Below are 20,485 nucleotides of genomic sequence, written 5' to 3'. Positions count from 1 at the left end.
AAAAAGTGATCTAATGCAAGTTCCGATATCAATGTAATCTTAAAACAAGAAATTTTTAACTATTAATTATATTATCGTGTGATATCTTTGTACCTAATAAAAAGTATATGCTTGATATTTTGAGTATGGTATAAGTAGTTTTAGGTTCTGCAGCTACAAGGTGAATGAAGTCCTTATAACATATACATATTATTATATTTTATCTACACCCATGCTTTAAATCCTCTATTAAAGATTCTAAAACAGTTAGCTTATTGCAAACATTAAAACACCCTATGTCCTAATAACCATTACATCATCCAAACGAGTGTTGTAATGAAATTCAGTACAACATTATATCATCCGTTTTCATAATAACAATCCTTTGGATGATATTATGGTTACTAGGACTGGCATTTTTAATGTTAGCAGTAAACAGTTTCAGAATATTTTATTGAGGATTCATATTATGCGTGTATATAAAGTCATGTATGCAACTGTTGATAATTAGGTATTAAAACACTCATCTGATAAACCCACATTCGTGTTTTAATACCCCTTATTACACAACATTTGCAATAATAACTATTACACACCAGTTAACTATAAAATAAAATAAATAATAAAATAAAATAAGAAGATAAAAAAAATTAAACAAATTATTGTCAATAGTTTGTGGTTAAAACTATTTTTAGTTTTAAATGCTTAATCAAGCTGTTGTAGGAATGTTTAACTTATTTTGAGTATGGAACAAATCATTTAATAAAAATAACGACAATAAGAGCCGCCCCCGTGCCTCTTCTTGTATTTGTTTTCTTTTTTATCTTACTCATGTTTTTGTAAAATAACCTATATATATATATATTTACATATTACAGACGTGTTACGCCATCGTAACTTTAGCCAATCAAAAACATTTACCATGACTTTCTAACTCAAATTGAATTGCTTAACGTAAATTGCTAATAAAATTTATAATATATACGGGTGCTAATAGATAAGTTATTATTTTTATACCAAACAAAGAGACCCTCAAACTAAGAGCGCATATTCCGTAAATACTTTTGGACGAAATATTGACCAACTTCAATAGCAAATAGTAAATGTACAATTAGTAAACACAATTTGTAATATAAATGAAGTACTTCAATGAATTTATTTGATAAACTAGGTTATACATTATATCATTCTACGAAATATCATTTGATAAATAATCTCAATTTCAGTATCGATACAAACCTGTCGCATTAGATAGTTTCAGATCTGATATTAAAATATAATATACTAAATGATTGTTAAACTAAAGTTTACCAATTCACCACTTACATATCAATATTTTGAAGCTTGTAAGTTGCCTTTATATTGAATTTTTCAAAACGGCTTTCAGAAATACGAAAAATTATTATCTAACAGTGTGTGATTTGGTAAATTTTACAATCTTTTGTAAAGGAAATACATTTTCGTTGCTTAAGTACTTAAGAGTACATTTTTAGCTGTTCATTCTCGATAAATACTTTACGCTTACAGTGAATAATAAATATATATTATTGGACAGATGTATTTTTTATTTCTTGTGACTCTGAAAACCCACTGACTTCTCCTATACAAGGTTAATATGTTTTTAAGGTTCCGTAGGCAAATGGCAAAGAACGGAACCCTTATTCCCTTACCCCTCTGTCCGTCCATATGTCACAGCCACTTTTTTCCGAAACTATAAGAACTATACTGTTGAAACTTGGTTAGTAGATGTATTCTGAAAACCGCATTAAGATTTTCACACCGAGAACTGAAACTCAATTTTTTTTTTCATTAGTGTACGTGTATTGAGGTTTCTTATATATTTTTATTTATAAACTGAATAGTTTGCGCGAGAGACACTTCCAAAGTGTTAAATGTGTGTCCTACCCCCTGTAACTTCTAAAATAAGAGAATGCTAAAACTAAAAAATATATATATTACTATGCAAACTTCCACCGAAAATTGATTTGAACGAGATTGAGTAAGTAGTTTTTTTTACTACGTCATAAATCGTATTATCAATAACTTAATTGAAACTATATGAACTGTTATATTCTGTTACTTGCTGATACGGAACCCTTCATGGGCGAGTACGACTCGCACTTGGCCGCTTTTTATTTGATTTAATTATATATTAATTCAAAATATACTATAATTTATCTGTAGGTGGGTCTGTGTGACCTTTTATAATTAATTAATGCCTCGTCCGATTGTGATAAAAGTTTGTTTTTGGTAAGAGTATGTGATAACACAAATTATGAGCTGTTTGATGTTGAATTTTATTTATTGTGATGACCACGAGCACACACAGATAACTTATTTGTTATTTGCAGACTAACGTTATGATAAATGTGCACTTGCGTATGTTTTTTTTTAATGAAAATAATGGATGAGCCGAGCAGGACGTTCATCTGATGGTAATTGATGCGCCCTGCCCATTACAATGCAGTGCCGCTCAGGATTCTTGATAACCCCCAAAAATTCTGAGCGACACTACACCTGCGCTTATCACCTTGAGACATAAGATGTTAAGTCTAATTTGCCCAGTAATTTCGCTAGCAACGGCGTCCTTCAGACCTAAACAGTAATGCTTGTACATTATTACTTCACGGCAGAAATAGGCGCCGTTGTGGTACCCAAAACTGTCATGAAATTGTACATCCACGTTGGCAGTGATACAGGAATATTATATCCCGGTATTTTTTTGTTTTTTTTCCATTCTTAGAACTTTATGTATTACGTTATTTAACTGTTTTTAAATGGTTATAAGTTAGATGTTCATCAACTACATACCTATGAACAAGTCAAATAATTAGCTAAATGAGTTTTTTACAATATTTAACCTGCCTTTTGGTATTCGTGCGAAAACAATTTATATTTCAATATAACAATGCACCATTTCTATGAAAGATTATAGTTTTGGAAAAATATCTTCATCTCCTTGGCGTTATCACTAAAGTGCCGACAGCCGAAAACAATATATTATTTTAAAAATAAAATAGATGCTCCTAACAATGTCTATTTGAAATCAGTTGCTGGAACTAAATATTAAATTATGAGGCCAATTCAATCTGAATTATCATTTGAAGTAGGTACAATAACAGTTACGCTATAGGCTATACCGAAAACACTAAAGCAGTACGAAACGAAGTCGAAGCGTAGACACAGGAGAGAAGAACATCTCTAACGGAGATACGTCAAGATAGAAATGGAAATCTATAATAACTGTAACCGATTTTGATTGACAAGTCGTAAACAGTCAGCCATGCTTGGAATGCGCTCCTTAGTATTTTGCATATTGATCAACTAACGCACACATTGATAAAATCAAATTTGGTCACTTACTATCGGGCTGCCAGGTTGTATATACGCTAGTATATTGTAAGTCTTTGAGTTCGACCATTCTAAACACAGTGACATGTTTATAATTTATATGAGGCTATAATTCTTTGACCATTTTTTGACAGTTTCCTTAAACTATTGCTACAAAAAAAGTACATTGTTTTTATCAAAGTTCACCAGTGGGAGGCTCCTTTGCATAGGATGCCGGCTAGATTATTCGTACCACAACGGCCCTTATTTCTGCCGTGAAGCAGTTATGCGTAAACATTTCTGTGTTTCGGTCTGAAGGGCGTCGTAGCTAGTGAAATTACTGGGCAAATGAGACTTAACATCTGATGTCTCAAGGTGACGAGTGCAATTGAAGTGCCGCTCAGAATTTTTTGGTTTTTCAATAATCTTGAACGGCCTGCATTGTAATGGGTAGGGCGTATCAATTACCATCAGCTTAACGTCCTGCTCGTCTCGGCCCTTATTTTTATAAAAAAATCTAACCACAGCAGAATCAAGAAATGAAAAGAATAGAGGCTAGATTTCAGTAAGTTTAATAAACACATTATACAGTAACAGTTTATGCACGATAAAATATTTGAAGATTGAAGTTGAAAATTTTCAATTCACCATCAATTTTGGTTCTGAAGTTCATTTAGCTTGGCTTTATATGCCGGCAGTTCAACATCATCCCAGTGCAGAGTAATTTTGTCGAAAAACCTGAAATTATAAATTTTGACGTTAGGGCGGAAACATAACAAGCATTCACGATAGGCACTGAGTAAAAAGCTGTATTTTTAATATTAAAATAACATACTTTTAAGTATATAATTTATGTATATGTTACCACCACATTACATACATAGCACATATTTATGTATAGTTAGTATAGAGGTTAATTTGTAATGTATTAGGTTCTGTATAGTAAATAGTTTGATGAATTAAGTGTGTCAACTAAATCTCCCCGCACCCCGCCATGTCGTGATGTCACCGAGTATTGGGTGATCGGCAAATCTCGCAACGCAGCGGATTCCTGTGTGCCTCGGTGCCAGATTTAGAACACTTTTAACTTGTGCAGTGAAATAAATGATACAGTGTAATAAAAATAATAAATTATCTGTACCAATATTATAAAGAGGTAAAGTTTTTGAGGATATAAGAGGAAATCTCATGATCTACTGGACCGATTATGAAAGTTCTGTTACCAATGGAAAGCTACATTATTTGAAAAATGAAAAGTCATTTTTGTGATACTCGGATTTGCAACGTTAGTCAGAGAAAAAAATAGTCAAATGAAAAACGTACGCTGCGTTAACGATGAGAGATATATTATTGTTTTGTATTTATGTAGCATTTTAGAACCAACTAATATGGTTACACTGATGAACTGAAGTTGAGGGCAACAGCTTGTAATACAGGAAAACGAAAACTACAAATGTAATACGGACAATGTGGAAATTATTTAATAAAAAAACAGAAGATAAGGAGGTATTGCTCACACGAAATGCAGCAGGGGAAACAGTGGTAACGACAATACGATGAGAAGATTTAGATAACTCGACGATACATTCTTTAATTAAAATATCCAAATTTAAATTTACCACAATATCTTTCACATGGTGTTAATATTACTGTATATAAGTAATTATTCCTGTAATATATTATATTTATTTTAATGTTATTAAATTGAAAAAATGGTTGTTGTTTTATTTACTACATTTAATACTAACATAAAAATAGTTGATGTATCAAAATTTAATAAATATACCCAATGTTTTAAAAAAGGTAAGAAAAATATAAAAATATATTTTTTATGTAATAGGAGGACAAACGAGCGTACGGGTCACCTGGTGTTAAGTGATCACCGCCGCCCACAATCTCTTGCAACACCAGAGAAATCACAGGAGGTACCCATGTCGTATCGTCCCGGAAACACCGCACAATGAAGCTCATTCCACAGCTTTGTAGTACGAGGAAGAAAGCTCCTTTAAACCGTACTGTGGAGGACCGCCACACATCATGGCGATGATATCCTAACTTGTGGCGTGTCTTGCGAAGGTGGAATTCAGCGGCAGGAATCAGGTTAAGCAGCTCTTCGGAACACTCCCCGTGATAAAGGTCCAAAATCCCCGGTAGAAGACATAAAATTAAGCGACATCTCTACGCAACGCCAAGTGATCCAGCCGTTCACAGAGCACTGGTTCCCCGACAATTCGAGCTGCTCTGCGTTGCACGTGGTCAAAAGGATAAAAGGATCGAGCTGATACTGGGGTGCGCCAGACCAGATATGACAGCAATATTCCATGTGTGGCCAACCCTGCGTTTTGTCGAGCGCTAGAATGTGGGCCGGCTTGAAGTATTGCCGTGCTCTATTAATGACGCCCAGCTTCTTCGAAGCCTATTTGGCTTTGCCTTCCAGATATCGACGGGATCGGCAATCGCTCGAGATTTCGAGACCCAGTATTCCAATGCTAGGCGATGCATTAAGGGAAGTGTTGTCGAAGAGCGGTGATACGACAAATGGGGTTCTTTACTGGTAAAAATTGGTTCATTTTACGACCTTCGGCGACCTAAAAGAGGACTCGATAGAAGACACGAGTTTCTTCCGGTACTGGTTGAAGATTTTCCGAGGGAGAACTGCATGCCGGTGTATACGGCATCTCTAATACTGCCTCTACGTAATCCGCATAACAATACATGTTGGAGACGACCAATTAGTAATGCAAAAAAAATGTGTAGGTTTGAGACTGTTACTCGGTATTCCCTTCCGGAGTACGCCGAGTAGACCGGGCATCCATGATCAGGTACAGGATGTCCCTAGATGTCTTCTACAATCAGGACCTGATTTCGGACATCCAGGGCTGTCTCTGTAAATCTGTATTGTCCAGAATGCTTTGTCTGGTACCGTCCTGGAGCAGTCTTTTTGAAATCTATAGTGTAATGTGTCATTTCAGAGGTAGTAAATGAAATACAATGGCATAGCTGATTTTTGACGACTGTTTTAAGTGGTACTTCCTCGGGCGTACCAGAGATATTTGGATGTCCGTCTCATAGGACGGTGTGGTGTGGTTATAATTGGACTTAACAATGTTAAAAAAATACTTTTTTTTAATTCTTTAATAACCCATTCTACAATACCACGATTTTTCGATAAAAATAATATTACAGAGTGATCCATACATTTAATAAGGCTGAATAAATAACTCAGTAATACTTCTGTATATAACTCATTAATACCATAATTTCTGACCATATCAATACACTTTTACTATAATGACAGACCATAAGCGATTCGATAAGCATTAGAAAGATATGATAAATGATAAAATGGTATATGTAAGAAGAACAGTTGAGGTGACAGCAGGCCCTATACTGCGAGTAAGTCAAAGTCATAAGGTTCCCAAGAATAAAAAAAGATTAATGGCAGTAGCAACAAGTGCGCTTGCTAGGAAGTTCAGAAACGATATATCAAATATAGAGTCAAACGATTGGCCTTATCAAATCAAAAGTTGTGAAAATACTTTTATACCGAGTGGAGCAGTTCAACTGAAAAAAATCAAAGAGAAGAAACAGATCAAATCTAAATGTTTCACACTTATTAACAATAAAAAACGATTATTTATTATTATGTAAACTTTTTAAAGCACATTATAAGCGTTCTAATATGGTTGAAATTGTAAAAATGTCAAAAATGAAGCATTCAAGATAGTATATAAATGAACCTGAAAAATAATAATATGGTTATTACAACCACAACAAGGACTACCTTAGAAAAAGTTTATCTAGACGCAGCTGGCCTAGAATCTATCGATTTAAAAGATAATAACATTAATAATATGGTATTCAAAACACACTGAGTTCGATAAGAGAATTCGATCCTTGATTCTAAGAGAAAATTAAGCCACGGTTTGTCAATCGGTTTGTATAGTACCTTACTTTAATTATACAAAAGTGTCGTGAATAATTTCATTTTAAGGTACGGGATCCCAAAAGTCATCTGCGGACATTGGAGGAGGTAGGTAAATTGCTTAACATAGAAAAAAGTTCTACCGTTTAAACATACATAAAAATCTGCTTATTTTTGCGAAAATAAGGGACGAGACGAGCAGGACGTTGAGCTGATGATGGTAATTGATACGACCTTTCCATTACAATACAGTGTCGCTCAGGATTCTTGTAATACCCAAAAATTCTGAGCGGCACTACAATTGCGCTCGTCACCTTGAGACATCATTTGTTAAGTCTCATTTGCCCAGTAATTTCACTAGCTACGGCGCCCTTCAGACCGAAACACAATATTGTTTACACAAAACTGCTTCACGGCAGAAATAGGCGCCGTTGTGGTAACCATAATCTAGCCGGCATCACGTGCAAAGGAGCCTACCAATGGTACTACTTCCACAAGAATATACGGTTATTAATTTCGGTAAAAGATATGAAATGCTTAGAAGAAAATCTCCTGGCATACAAACATTGTACAATCCAGATAATTATAACTCGGGATTAAAATATAGATTACAGCAGGGATGTAAAAGAAAACTTCTTAAATTCAGCAGAATTATGATAAAAATGTAAGTCAAACAAAATATAAACCAATCGATTTGTTACTAGTAAAAAATGAAAATGGATGTAAAGTACCTAGAAGCGTTGTATGGCCTGTTTTTATTTGTACTAATTATTTTTTATTATGTTTGCCCCAGGTATAAAGTGGGCTACATAGCATTTATTACTACTCAGTTACAATATCGGTTAACCTGTAAAGGTCTGGACTGAATAAATCAGACCATTATCCAGAGCACTTGTATTTAAATTGAATCTTTCACACTTCTTGTCATTTTGCACACACCAGAATTATCGGAAAACCGTAAAAACCTGATTCACGTTCGCCCATGTTCTCTTACAACAAGAGAGTCTTCAAGGTAGAAGACGCACAAGCCACAAACTTGACGTTCCGACACACATCTATCTCTTCGTATTTCAGTACAAACCAAAGCATCATCATGGAAAGAAAATATTAGTTGAAATATAATATTTTTATGAGAATGAGCAATGAAAAGCATATCAGCTAAAACATTGTCGACAAAATTGATTTTTCAATTTATTTCCTAAAATCATAACAGTTTTTCTATTGTTTCGTGGTAGGTGTAGTGTAGTATATGTATCACTCAAGGTGCGAATACTCGGGTTCATCGAGGATAATCTGCTGAACTCGTGCCCTTAAATGATACCGTCGTTGGAATCGCTAACTTTCTCCCCTTAGTGAATAATGTAGTATTATTGCTTTTTCATAATGTTATTACACACCTCGCCTGGACCTCGGCGAGTACTTCCTGTTCCTTATCTGTTAGTCCCTTATCCAAAACATCAAGCGTATCCAACATCTGATGTGTGTTGTAGAAGCCGCAAACGTTCGTGTCGATTCCTGGTTGATTCAGCGAATACCAAGTAGCTATTCGCGCTAATTCTACATTCCTTTCCTGAAAGTTAATTCAATTATTCAGGGTTACCCAATGCACACCAGTGGGAGGCTCCGTTGCACAGGATGCCAGCTACATTATGGGTACCACAACAGCGTCTATTTTTGTCGTGGCAGCAAATATTACTATGTGTCGGGCTGAAGGGCGCCGTAGCTAGTAAAATTACTAGGCAAATCAGACTTTTATGTCTCAAGACAAGACATTTAATGTCTCAAGGTGACGAGCACAATTGTAGTGCCGCGCAGAAATTTTAGGTTTTTCAAGAATCCTGAGCGGCACTGCATTGTAATGAGCAAGGCGTATCAGTTACCATCAGTTTGACGTCTTGATCGTCTCGTCCCTTATTTTCATAAAAAAAATGCTGACTGTTAGTCTCTTTGATTCGATTTAGGTGGAGTGACTCAGGTGAAATTTATTTTATCATCCACCCACGAACTAGAACGAAACATATTATTTGACAGTATTTAGTAGATTGGATGTACATTTTACTTCGAATACAAGTAATGATTAAAATTGCCACACATTTTTATTTTGTGTAGTGGCCCAGATGTTTCAGATCTTATCATTGGAGATGCGGACCTCCTTGTTCTAACAAAATACATAACCAAGGCCGTCTTTCATGATTTTCTAATGAAATAGAAAAACCAATGAGCTAGCAATTAGTCTAACAGAACAAAAGTTATCACCCCTACCCACGATTTCTTGCAAAATTCTGACAAGAACATTGTTCAAGCGTCAGGAAAATACGAAGTCTTTTATATTATTGAGTTCTGCATCGAAGAATTTAAGTAGTGAGTAGCGATGAAGGGTGACGTTATGTGATTCAAATAATCGGTGGTCAGAGTCAACACAAATAGCATTTCGGAATCATTTCTTTCACATGTGATAGAAACGTATAAAAATTCGACATCTTTTATTAACGCTAAGGGAATTTGCGCATAAACCTGAATACGATCCATAAACTTACTGTTACATGGACAATAGAGGACTGAGGGATATGTGCTGATATAATCACAAGTTCCTCACTATGGCTAAGGACATGTGTTTAGTGTGTATGCTCATTGGATACTATCAAGTCAGATCCCACCGTGTTGATTATCCTATATCCATGTAACTGGATCGAAGTATCGCCAAATATAAATGATAGATGTGCTTGCTGTACGTTATGTATAACACGTTAGCTAAGTATATAAATCGCACCAATAGATTGCTTCAGTTGTAACAAAATAACAAAAAAACAACCGACTTCAAAAACACTATTTCACAACAATAGATATAATGTGCACTAAAAAGTAAAAAAAAATAATTGTGTATTTTTATACAATCCCATTAATAAATCTAATTCTAGTTGTGATAGTTATGATAGTTCTAGTTTTTGGAATCGATATCGGCCCTCACATGAGTCAAGCACATCTCACCTACCGTATGTAGTACTCCAAAAATAACAATGTTCTTTGGACAAACATGCGTTACACCACAGAACAGTATGTTAACATAGGTATAATTATGTTTTATATAGCTAGTTCATCAAATCTTACTTCTCATACCTTGCAAAATTCGGAGGCTTGTTTACAGATAGCCTTGATGTCGTCACTAGCAGGGTGCCAAGGTTGAGGGCCGTGGTTTGACAGCAGGCCCATACCGGTTGCAGCTGCATTAATAACACCTATGCCTTTATTCTGCAATGAATTACCACCTTTTTATTTATCACAATTATCTATATTTATTTATTTAAGTGGCAGTGGGCAGGGTACATTGTTCAACGGTCCATCTTTTGGAGGGCCTACCCTCCAAAAGATGGACCGAAGATCTGGTCAAGATCGCCGGAATAGTGTGGATGAGGGCAGCGCAGGAGCGATCGTCATGGCGATCTTTGGGGAGGCCTTTTTCCGGCTGTGGACGTCTTCCGGCTGAAATGATGATGATTATAATAATAATATAATATTTTGATAATGTAATAATATTCCCATAATACCTTTATTTATATACAGTGTGTGTGATTGATTTATGCATTTACTGAACTCAATAGTTAAAAATTTATTTAGAATTTACAGATATACAATTAAATAAATAATTTACTCTTCGTGTAAGTGTAATAATGAAGTTTGAGTATTTTTAACCGACTTCAAAAAAGGAGGAGGTTTTCAATTCGTCGGTATGTTTTTTTTATGTTTGTTACCTCTAAACTTTCGACTCGGTGAACCGATTTTGATAATTCTTTTTTTATTTGAAAGCTGGTTTGGCATTGTAATTTGGTCCAGATCTGACAATGGCATCCATGAGAAAACCATAAAACTCTTAAATTTGCTATACATACGTATAGCAAAGTGGATGTTAAATTTACGAATAACTCAATATCGCGCCAACCGATTTCGATGATTTTTTATTGGAAAGGATATACTTCAAAGATAGTTTGGTGAGAGTTTGGATAGGTTCTGATAACGGAATCCATAGCAAAGTAACGGAACTCTTCAATTAAGCGCTTACGTTGATTGCTGCATTGAAAAATATAGTATATCTACACATATTTAGAGACCCCGCAAACTGCAGACTTTCGATCGGCCGATAGTTTGGTTGAGTTCGGCTGTTAAGTGCGCACACTGGCCCGACTAAACAGTTGGGTCTGTGATGAGTGCGCATACTAGACAACTATCGGCCGACAGTTTTAGGGACGATTCGCTATTAGTTTTAAATCGGCTATTGATGAGTCTGGCCGACTAAACAATCGGTGGTGTGCGCGCCTAGAAGAGCGCTGTACTGATTTAACAGTCGGCCGATAGTTTGCTGACGGTTCAGTTTGAAGGCAATCGTGTAGCCCATCAAACTTTTTTGTCGGCCAATACCGAATCGTATTGTATAAAAATACGCAATTATTTTAATACTTTTTAGTGCATATTTGGATCTATTGTTTTGGAAGTGTTTTTGAATTCGGTTGTTCTATTGTAAATTTTTTTTTTTATTGTTGCATCGCTACACGTAAATTTTATGAAGAGAATGTAATATAGAGTGGTAACAAGATCCTTGCTGTTTCTTCTCATTAAAGATCAACCTCTTCAAAAAGGTGATGAATGCTAAAATATATAATTTTTGATATTCTTAGTTGTAATTTTTGACTAATTCAATAATTCTGATTTGATTTGATTTTATTTGATTGCTATCTCTCAATAGCCAATTCTCGTAAAAGGATTCAAATTGGCTCAATTGTTATTTTTATGAACATGCTTTTTTGAGTTGATAAGTTCTCGTTTAAATTCATTCCAAATTAATTTCAAGTTATAAGACACAAGACTGGTTAATTTTCACTGGTAACAAGAATCTGCTGTGTCGTATTTGTGCCGAATATGAGCGATGGAACGCCACACACGATTGTCTCGTTTCATCGCTGTTACATCATCATTACTGTATACGGGTCACCTGGTGTTAAGTGATCACCGCCGCCCACATTCTCTTGCATCACCAGAGGAATCACAAGAGCGTTGCCGGCCTTTAAGGAAGGTGTACGCGCTATTTTTGAGGTACCCATGTCGTATCGTCCCGGAAACACCGCACAATGAAGCTCATTCCACAGCTTAGTAGAACGAGGAAGAAAGCTCCTTGAAAACCGCACTGTGAAGGACCGCCACACATCCAGATGGTGGGGATGATATCCTAATTTGTGGCGTGTCGTGCGAAGGTGGAATTCGGCGGCAGGAATTAGGTTAAACAGCTCTTCGGAACACTCCCCGTGATAAATGCGGTAGAAGACACACAATGAAGCGACGTATCTACGCAATGCCAAGTGATCCAGCCGTTCACAGAGCACTGGGTCCCTGACAATTCGAGCTGCTCTGCGTTGCACGCGGTCAAATGGATCGAGCAGATACTGGGGTGCGCCAGACCAGAGATGACAGCAATACTCCATGTGTGGCCGGACCTGCGCTTTGTAGAGTGCTAGAATGTGGGCAAGCTTGAAGTATTGCCGTGCTCTATTGATGACCCCCAGCTTCTTCGAAGCCAACTTGGCTTTGCCCTCCAGATTGTAGGTACATAAGTCGAGGTAGCCACACTTTCGTCCTGAGTCGCGCCAACTTAGTTGAAGCCGCTCTCAATCGCGATATGTGACTATATTATCACTTGTTGCGACACAATTGACGGTGATAGCATATACTTTTGTTGATGCCACGGTTACTCCGTGTAAATAATATAATATTATATTGAATGTGATCTTGATATTTTCAAATTATAGTTATTTAGTTCATTCCTGATAGAATGATAACTTTTCATTCAGTGATTCCCCTGTTGACCCATGTTGGAGAGATAGAGATGGTATCCATCTGTCATAATTATCAACCGTCATATTTTTAATTTCTGTATGGTATGATGTTTAGGCACCGAACAATTCATTCGATTTGTAATCATAGCTAAAGTATATTTATTCAAACAAAACAAATCTTATAACTATATTTGCAATACGAGTACTATGATTACATAAAATTAAGACTATCATTACGTGGAAGCGTATCAAGAATACTGGCAGCATTTCCGCGTTGGATAGCTAGGCTGATCCGTTGACCGAGATAGCTGCCAACGCTTGGGTTTCCAGTAGCCTTATTGAGGCGCGAAGATAGCTAAATATGTCAAACCAATGTGGGTCTTAAGTGAACTTAAGCGAAACTCTTGGCAGAGTGAACGCAGCTTGCTCGTGAATATTTTACTGGCGACGTCGCCAACTCCAAGTCTCCAGACACCACACAGCGCGCTGACGCGGAGGTGACTAAGGTTCTAAATTGGCGATGTTACCAAACCGTCGTCGCCAAGTGAGTTAACTGTCCTAAATTTTGATATGAATTATATTATTAATGTTTATTGCGCTGGAGTCATTGAACGGTTGCCTATATTCGACATGTAGCCAAGATCATCATTAAATATCTTTTACTAAATATTTGAACCATAATAAACATTAGAGCGAAATTTTTCATTATGATACGTACCACAAAATTTACATTAAAATCAAGATCAAGTCAAAATAGTATAACGGACATTTAGTGGTAAATATATTATGACGATACGACTCGGCCTAATGTATAGCTTTTTTATGGAAGAGGAGGACAAATAAGCTTACGGATCATCAACTGATGGTAAGTGATCACCGCAGCCCATACTTTGGAGTAACATCAACGGAATCACAGGAACGTAGCCTACCTTTTAAAGCGTCGTACAAACAAACGTACATATTATGAATTCGAAAACCGAAAATACTCTAGTTTTGTCGAATTGTGTGGACGACGGTGATCATGTAACATCTCCTGCCGCTACCATAAAAAAGCAAAGAAAAGCCTGCACTTTTATGGCAGGAACAGACAAAAAAGAAGAATAGCAACAAATTCTTTTAAACCTATATTTAAGTACGACTTGTTAAAATTCACTCACCTTGAAATATTTGGTGTAGTTTTGAAGACGATTGTCACAAAGCGTCGATTTAGCGTAGGACAATATAGTTGAGATCTTCACGTCAGACTCTTCAACGATTTCCTTCATCAAGTCAATGTCATAATCGGCTATGCCAATGAAACGCGCTTTTCCGTCTTTCACCGCACGCTCCAAGGTTGGCAAAGTTTCTTTTAACACTACAGATAAGTCAGGGGCGAACGTAGGATCATGGACCTGGTTGATAAATTTAAAACTGTAAATTATTGGCTAATACTTCTTCTTCTGGGCCTGTAATAACGTTCCTATAGGGTCCCTGGTTTTTTTCTAGTTTAATGAATGTATTTATGTAGGCACTTTCAATCAACCAAGAATCATGAGGAATGAAGTAATATGCACTCCACCAACCTCCACTCGAAGCAGCTCCAACGGTCCTGACTCTGGTATTCCGAGGTGAACGTCACACTGGCGATCGCAAGCTTTCAAAGTTTGTACGAATAATAACGTAAAGACACTAGCATTGAACGTCAACAGTGGTGGAGAGTCACGAAGCTTGTGGTAGACTTGATGACCACAGGATATCACTCGAGTTAAACACAGGATGTGGTCAGCCTCTGTACGCTTGTCAACCCAAGCGGGGTTTGTGTTATCGGCTAACGGAGCACTTACAACTACCCTCATGATTCCTAATAAAATAAGCAAGTACCGTACACTTCTCTTTTATACAATGTGTCCTCCCATATAGTTATAAAACTCACAAATAAAATTGGCATAAAGTTATAACTAAGCATAAACCAGGAATATGTAAAATGTTTACAAATAGACATTTTGCTTACGAATGGTTTGTTCGGTTGTATAACGTTTCCCGCGTTTATTTGCTAGGCAGCTTGTCATTAGGAAAACTTCAGAATTATGATTGTATTGACAGTTTTGTGAACGATATTGTAAACATTTTGCATTTTTCTTTCTTTATCATCAGTTATAACTTTATACCAAGTTTCTTTGTAAGGCCGTAGGAGTAGTAACTATATACTATTTCATCGATGAGTCCACAAAATCAAAAAACAATATCCACGCGGACGAGTAGTTACTATGGACAGCAGTTTTTATTTGTTTTGATACTTTACAAATAATACACACACACTGCTCACGTTCTTCTATCATACAGCGGATATTCCTTGTCATTGTAGACAGTCTCTTTAATAATATTTCCAAAAATACTTCAGAGTATTGTACGTTCCTTCGCAGCCATTTGTATTATACGTCAAAATTAGTTCTCTGGTCGCTTGCGAGTGGCGCTTCAAATAGGCACACAAAATTTGCTGTCAAATATATGGAACAGCGTGTCCAGTGGCATTTATTTTATTTTTACAGGTCAGTGCGCTGAATGATATAACCTGTAAAACAGTGACAAAAACAAACGAGTGTAAGGAAAGGAAAGCTGTAAGCAGATCATACTCGCTTGTAACACCAACATTGCTTTATTTATCTTACCTGAATTAGATCAACGTACTCCAAACCGAGCAGATTAAGGGTATTATCTAATCCTGCCTCAGTTTTCTCGGCGGAGAAATCAAACATTCCTGCTGTATCCTTCTCGTATCTCCCAACTTTACTTCCAATGTAATACGATTCCCTTGGAATGGATTTTAATGCCTAGAAAAATGTGAAAAATTATTATATGAGAGGGCGCAATGGAAGTGAATAAACAGCCACACTGGACTTCCTCAACACCTGAGGTGAAGCGATGCATTGCCGGCCCTTAAGGTTGGGATAAGTGGCTTGAAGGTCTTTAAGTAGTATATTTTCAGGAGTACGATAGCTGGGAGTTGATGCTACAATGAGGCTGTGCTGAACAAAAAGAATTCTTCAAAACGTAACGTAAATTACGTAATTCCTCTGGTGTTACCTGAAAGAGTAAAGATCGCGGTGATTACACACCACCAGGTGACCGTTAGGTATGCTAGTTTCTGTTCCTTACGTAGAAATCTTAAATTTGTCGGTAAAGGTTGTGATAGGGTATCTTAGTTTAAAGTACCTTTCCAATGGTCCTTTCTGAACTGCCCTGTCCATACCATGGACCTGTTTCCAGGTAAGTGACACCACGCATTAATGTTTCTCGCACAAGCTCTACTCCTTTTTCTTGGTCGAATTTTCTGGAAAGTTAAATGCATTGAATTTTCAACACACATTTTTTTGTTATATTTTAGATACATACACAATAGCAATACGAGAATTTTATTAATTTAATGGCAGTCAGTATTGCTAAAGGTAAAAGTTTCCTTTACTTGTGGGTGCAAAATTGAGGACAAAACTGACAAATACAAACTAACTTACAGAATAAGGAATTGTCTATGTTCAAAAAGGGTTTAATGTTTCATTTGACAATCGACCGCTTATCTACCTCGAGGGTTCTTGTAGGTACCTAAGCCACGGCGTGATAAACACCCAATGTGATACTACCTTTTAATATTATATTAGCAAGTGTGTGTGGTTTCCTCACGATGTTACTGTTCACCGTAAAAGCGTTAAATAAACGTACAGATATCGCGCGAGTTGAATGCAGTCGGGGCCTGAGGGCCTACTATGAACTGTTATTGCGATTCAATTGACGACCTAAAATGACCTGCTTTGCTATGTCATATCACGACGTCATTAGAGCTATCCAATTTAGGTTGACTTCAAATCATGTCGGAAATCGAATCGTACCATGAGGTAACGACTGTACAGAGGCATCTCTATCTCACACCGCGGACCACAGACAAATTACTTTCGTTCATTCCACCATAAGTGATTCTGGCATTCACTTATAGGCACCTCATGGTACGAACTTTAGCGATTCAGTTTAGGTACCTTGACTGAACTGCATCGGAATTAAATCGTTATCTGTTATCGCTTTACATGTACATAATATAAATTCGGTAAACTGAAAACACATTAGTACGTGATAAGTAAAAGTGTGTTGGTCCAAGGTAATCAATACAATTATCAATGTGTGCGATAAACTAATCAGATTATGCTCAAGTCAATAGCCCTATTATTTCTTTAAACCAAAAATACCAAAGTTTTTAATAAATTATTTTTGCTACTGGAAACTCAACCCAATTTCGGTCAACAGATCAGTCTGGCTATCCAATGCGGAAGCGCTACCAGTAATCTTAGTACACTTCCCGTAACGACAGTTTTAATTTAATGTAATCATAGTATTGTAAGTATAGTTTTTAAGCATTGTTGTTGCCTAGTCGAACAGAATAATATAGTTACTAAGTAAGTAGACTAGTCTACCCAGCAAATGTATATGTACTGAGTAACATATATAATTATAAAGTAATTTAAAAAAAAATTGGGGTTTAAAAATACATGCAAGCGATTCTCAGACCTTGGTAGGTCGTTCTACAATGATTGTATTCGATTGCCATCTTGTGGATATTTTGTGGATGGAACAGAATAATATAAAAACCGCGATACAAAAATAGTTGTAGTTCGTAGAACGGCGAAAAGTTGAGTTGTATGTATTTCTCAATGCTGAATCATAATAAAATAAAAAAAAGTCAAATAAAAAAAAAAATATATTTAGGGGCGGACCTTTATCATTTAGGGAGATGAAAAATACATGTTGGCCGATTCTCAGACTAACCCGATCTGCACATAAAATTTTATACAAATTGGTTCACCCGTTTAGGAGGAGTTTTGGTAACTTCAACTTTTCACTAAATCCATTCAATTTCACTTATAAGATATACCTACACAGCAATAATGTCGCACAATACGTCAGCTGTATAGCTACAGATACACTGCTATAAGCATTTCGGTGACGCGAAATCACGAGATTTCAGCAATCAAAAAGTGTCTTACTAAATATATTTATATTTGTTTTTTAATTATTTATTTATCGCGTGCTCGTCATGAGCATGTCGGTGACGCGAACCCATAAGATTTTGCCCTACCATAAAATGCCCATCGCGGCTAAGGAAGTTTTCACTTCAAAAATTTGTATATCTATATATTTTGCCGAGTCTCCTTTAAAAGCTCTACATAAACGGCGGAGATACGAGGTGACAATCAAACAAAAAATACAGTTGAATTGAGAAATTCTTCCTTTTTTGAAAGCCGGTTGAAAATAACATAACAGTTGGGTAATAACAGTTTCTACTGCGTCCTAACAATTATTAACTTGCTGACGTATAAGATTAATTTGTCATTGAAGACCTTCCAAAGTTATTGCATTGTTCCATGTATTTGTGTCATTTTAGATAACTTTCAGTTCTTAGTATTTACTTTTACAATATTACCCCCGAGAATGTACATAAAAAAGTGTTACGATATTCAAAAGAATTGTTAAAAAATGTTTGTGGTAAATCTATATATATAATGAAAATGGTCTTTGTTTGAGGCTCAATCACGTCTAAACCACTGATTGTATCAACATGAAACTACCACATTTCGGTGCGAAATTTATCCTAGATGGTTTATGGCTTCTTTTTTTATTGTTTATTTTTATTTCCTTTTAAAATTCTCCCAGCGAGGCGGTGTTATACTATAACACACATGACTTTGTATCTTGCGCCCGTTCTTCTCAGGTCTGAAGCATTTTCGAATGGATGGTAGTGTTAGATGTTCAATAAGTGATTTTACATCCTATTTTGAATAAAACTATTTGAATTTGAATTCAATTACCTGGCTATAACTTATTTCTACGCTTATTCATACAGGTACTAACATCAAGTGAGTACGATCATTACAAAGATTTGTCGGAACTCGAGAGAGCTCTACATTGGAGAAAAAATTATTAATTACGAGCTGACCCGACAGACATTGTTTTGTATACAAAATTAAGATTATTTTCTATCTCCTGAGAAAGTTAGAAACATATAAATTCTAATTAGTTATTTATTTTAAACTATTCTTTCAATTTAATTTCTGAACGACAAACAAAATTGTTGTTTTTAATTAATTCTGAGCATTTTCATATTTATTCACACTTTAGTCCATCTCTAGACTTCCACAAATAATCCAAGATTATCGCGATTGTCGTAATTCAAATTCAAATTAAAATATTTTAATTCAAAATAGGATTTAAAATCACTTATTGAACGTCAAAAACTACCACCCCTTCAAAAGAGACTGCCTCAGACCTGAGAAGAATGGGCGCAAGAAACTCAGCGGTTTTTTTTAAAAAACGTAAAAACAACAAAAAAACGTAAAAACTTATATTAGCGGAATTATTTCATAAATTGAGTGTTCTCAATGTTTGTTTATATCCACGTAGTTGATATTTTTTTTCAATGTGAAAGATTTCTTTACTTATATCATTTGATCAAATTACTAATGTGTTTTTATAATAATGTTTACGATTTTCTCAAATATGATAACAAACGAATACTTACGTAAACAAAAGCAATATTAGATAAAAACATCATGCGCATACATATATTTAATGTACGATAAATACGACTTTCGACAAAATAATTGATAATCTGCACTATACTAAAAAAAAATCATTTAACTGTGATTCGTACACATACCCATATATGTTACTAAATGCAGCACCACCTAAACTAATGTGGGACACTTTTAGCCCGGTCGTACCGAGATTGTTGTATTTCATCGTGTATTTGTTTCAAAAGTTCTTCAACTCGCGTCTTTTACTCTCGCGAACAAAGCGGCTACTAAATTATTATATTAACTAACCAATTGGCAATAACCAACTGTAATCCGTACACCAATTGCAAAGCAAATTGCAGAGTAAACTGATTATGTTCTCAGTTTCTCACTCTGACATATTCACAACCGGCCTCTACACTGCTCGGGAATTTGACCGACATCGAGAAAAACGATGTTTCAAACATTCATTTATAAGTTTTACATGGAACATCTCTATTTAGAAATTCAACTTTCACCAAGCTGCGTTTATTATATTCTTTCTAAATCGGAATTCTGACAGTATTGAATGTGAAAATAAAGTTTTGAATGTAAAAATGTTGTAGAACCTCGAACGATTTTTTTTTTATGATCTGAGTGCAGGACCTTGAGACATAAGATGTTCCTCAAGCTAGGTTAAGGATAGCCTTAGCTTCGAATACAATTTGATTTGGATTTTCTGAATAAATATTTATCTATATGCCAAGAAATAAGCGTTATGTAACTTTCTTCTGTGTCTCTGAAATCTGCATGTTTTTTTTTTCATTTTAATCATATTTTGAAGAGAAAGTTATTAGAGGTGCTTTGAAATTCTGATCCGCAAGCTCAATCGGGAAAATCGGCTCGAGTTGTCT

General features: G+C 35.7%; 1 protein-coding gene across 1 annotated transcript; it reads right to left on the bottom strand.

The window, feature by feature from the left end:
- Nucleotides 1–3,865: 3,865 nt before the first annotated feature.
- On the bottom strand, nucleotides 3,866–19,926 carry LOC126978408 (uncharacterized). The gene is made up of 7 exons (XM_050827180.1): nucleotides 19,736–19,926; nucleotides 16,249–16,366; nucleotides 15,705–15,866; nucleotides 14,214–14,447; nucleotides 10,352–10,483; nucleotides 8,632–8,804; nucleotides 3,866–4,047 (listed from the first exon to the last, which is right to left on the bottom strand). The coding sequence occupies exons 1-7, from the start codon at nucleotides 19,816–19,818 to the stop codon at nucleotides 3,960–3,962; spliced, it is 990 nt and encodes a 329-aa protein (XP_050683137.1). The 5' UTR covers nucleotides 19,819–19,926; the 3' UTR covers nucleotides 3,866–3,959.
- Between the last annotated feature and the right edge of the window lie 559 nt (nucleotides 19,927–20,485).

This window comes from Leptidea sinapis, chromosome Z (genome assembly GCF_905404315.1).
Source record: "Leptidea sinapis chromosome Z, ilLepSina1.1, whole genome shotgun sequence".
Classification (NCBI taxonomy): domain Eukaryota; kingdom Metazoa; phylum Arthropoda; class Insecta; order Lepidoptera; family Pieridae; genus Leptidea; species Leptidea sinapis.
This window is presented reverse-complemented; position numbering and strand designations above follow the sequence as displayed.

What these genes read in the sequence shown, in the direction of transcription:
- LOC126978408 (XM_050827180.1), bottom strand. Translation starts at nt 19,818, where the DNA reads ATGAAATACAACAATCTCGGTACGACCGGGCTAAAAGTGTCCCACATT. An exon ending in AGTACGTTGATCTAATTCAG is followed by an intron (nt 14,448 to 15,704) that starts GTAAGATAAATA and finishes TTTATCAACCAG; the next exon opens with GTCCATGATCCTACGTTCGC. An exon ending in AAGCCTCCGAATTTTGCAAG is followed by an intron (nt 8,805 to 10,351) that starts GTATGAGAAGTA and finishes ATTAACTTTCAG; the next exon opens with GAAAGGAATGTAGAATTAGC.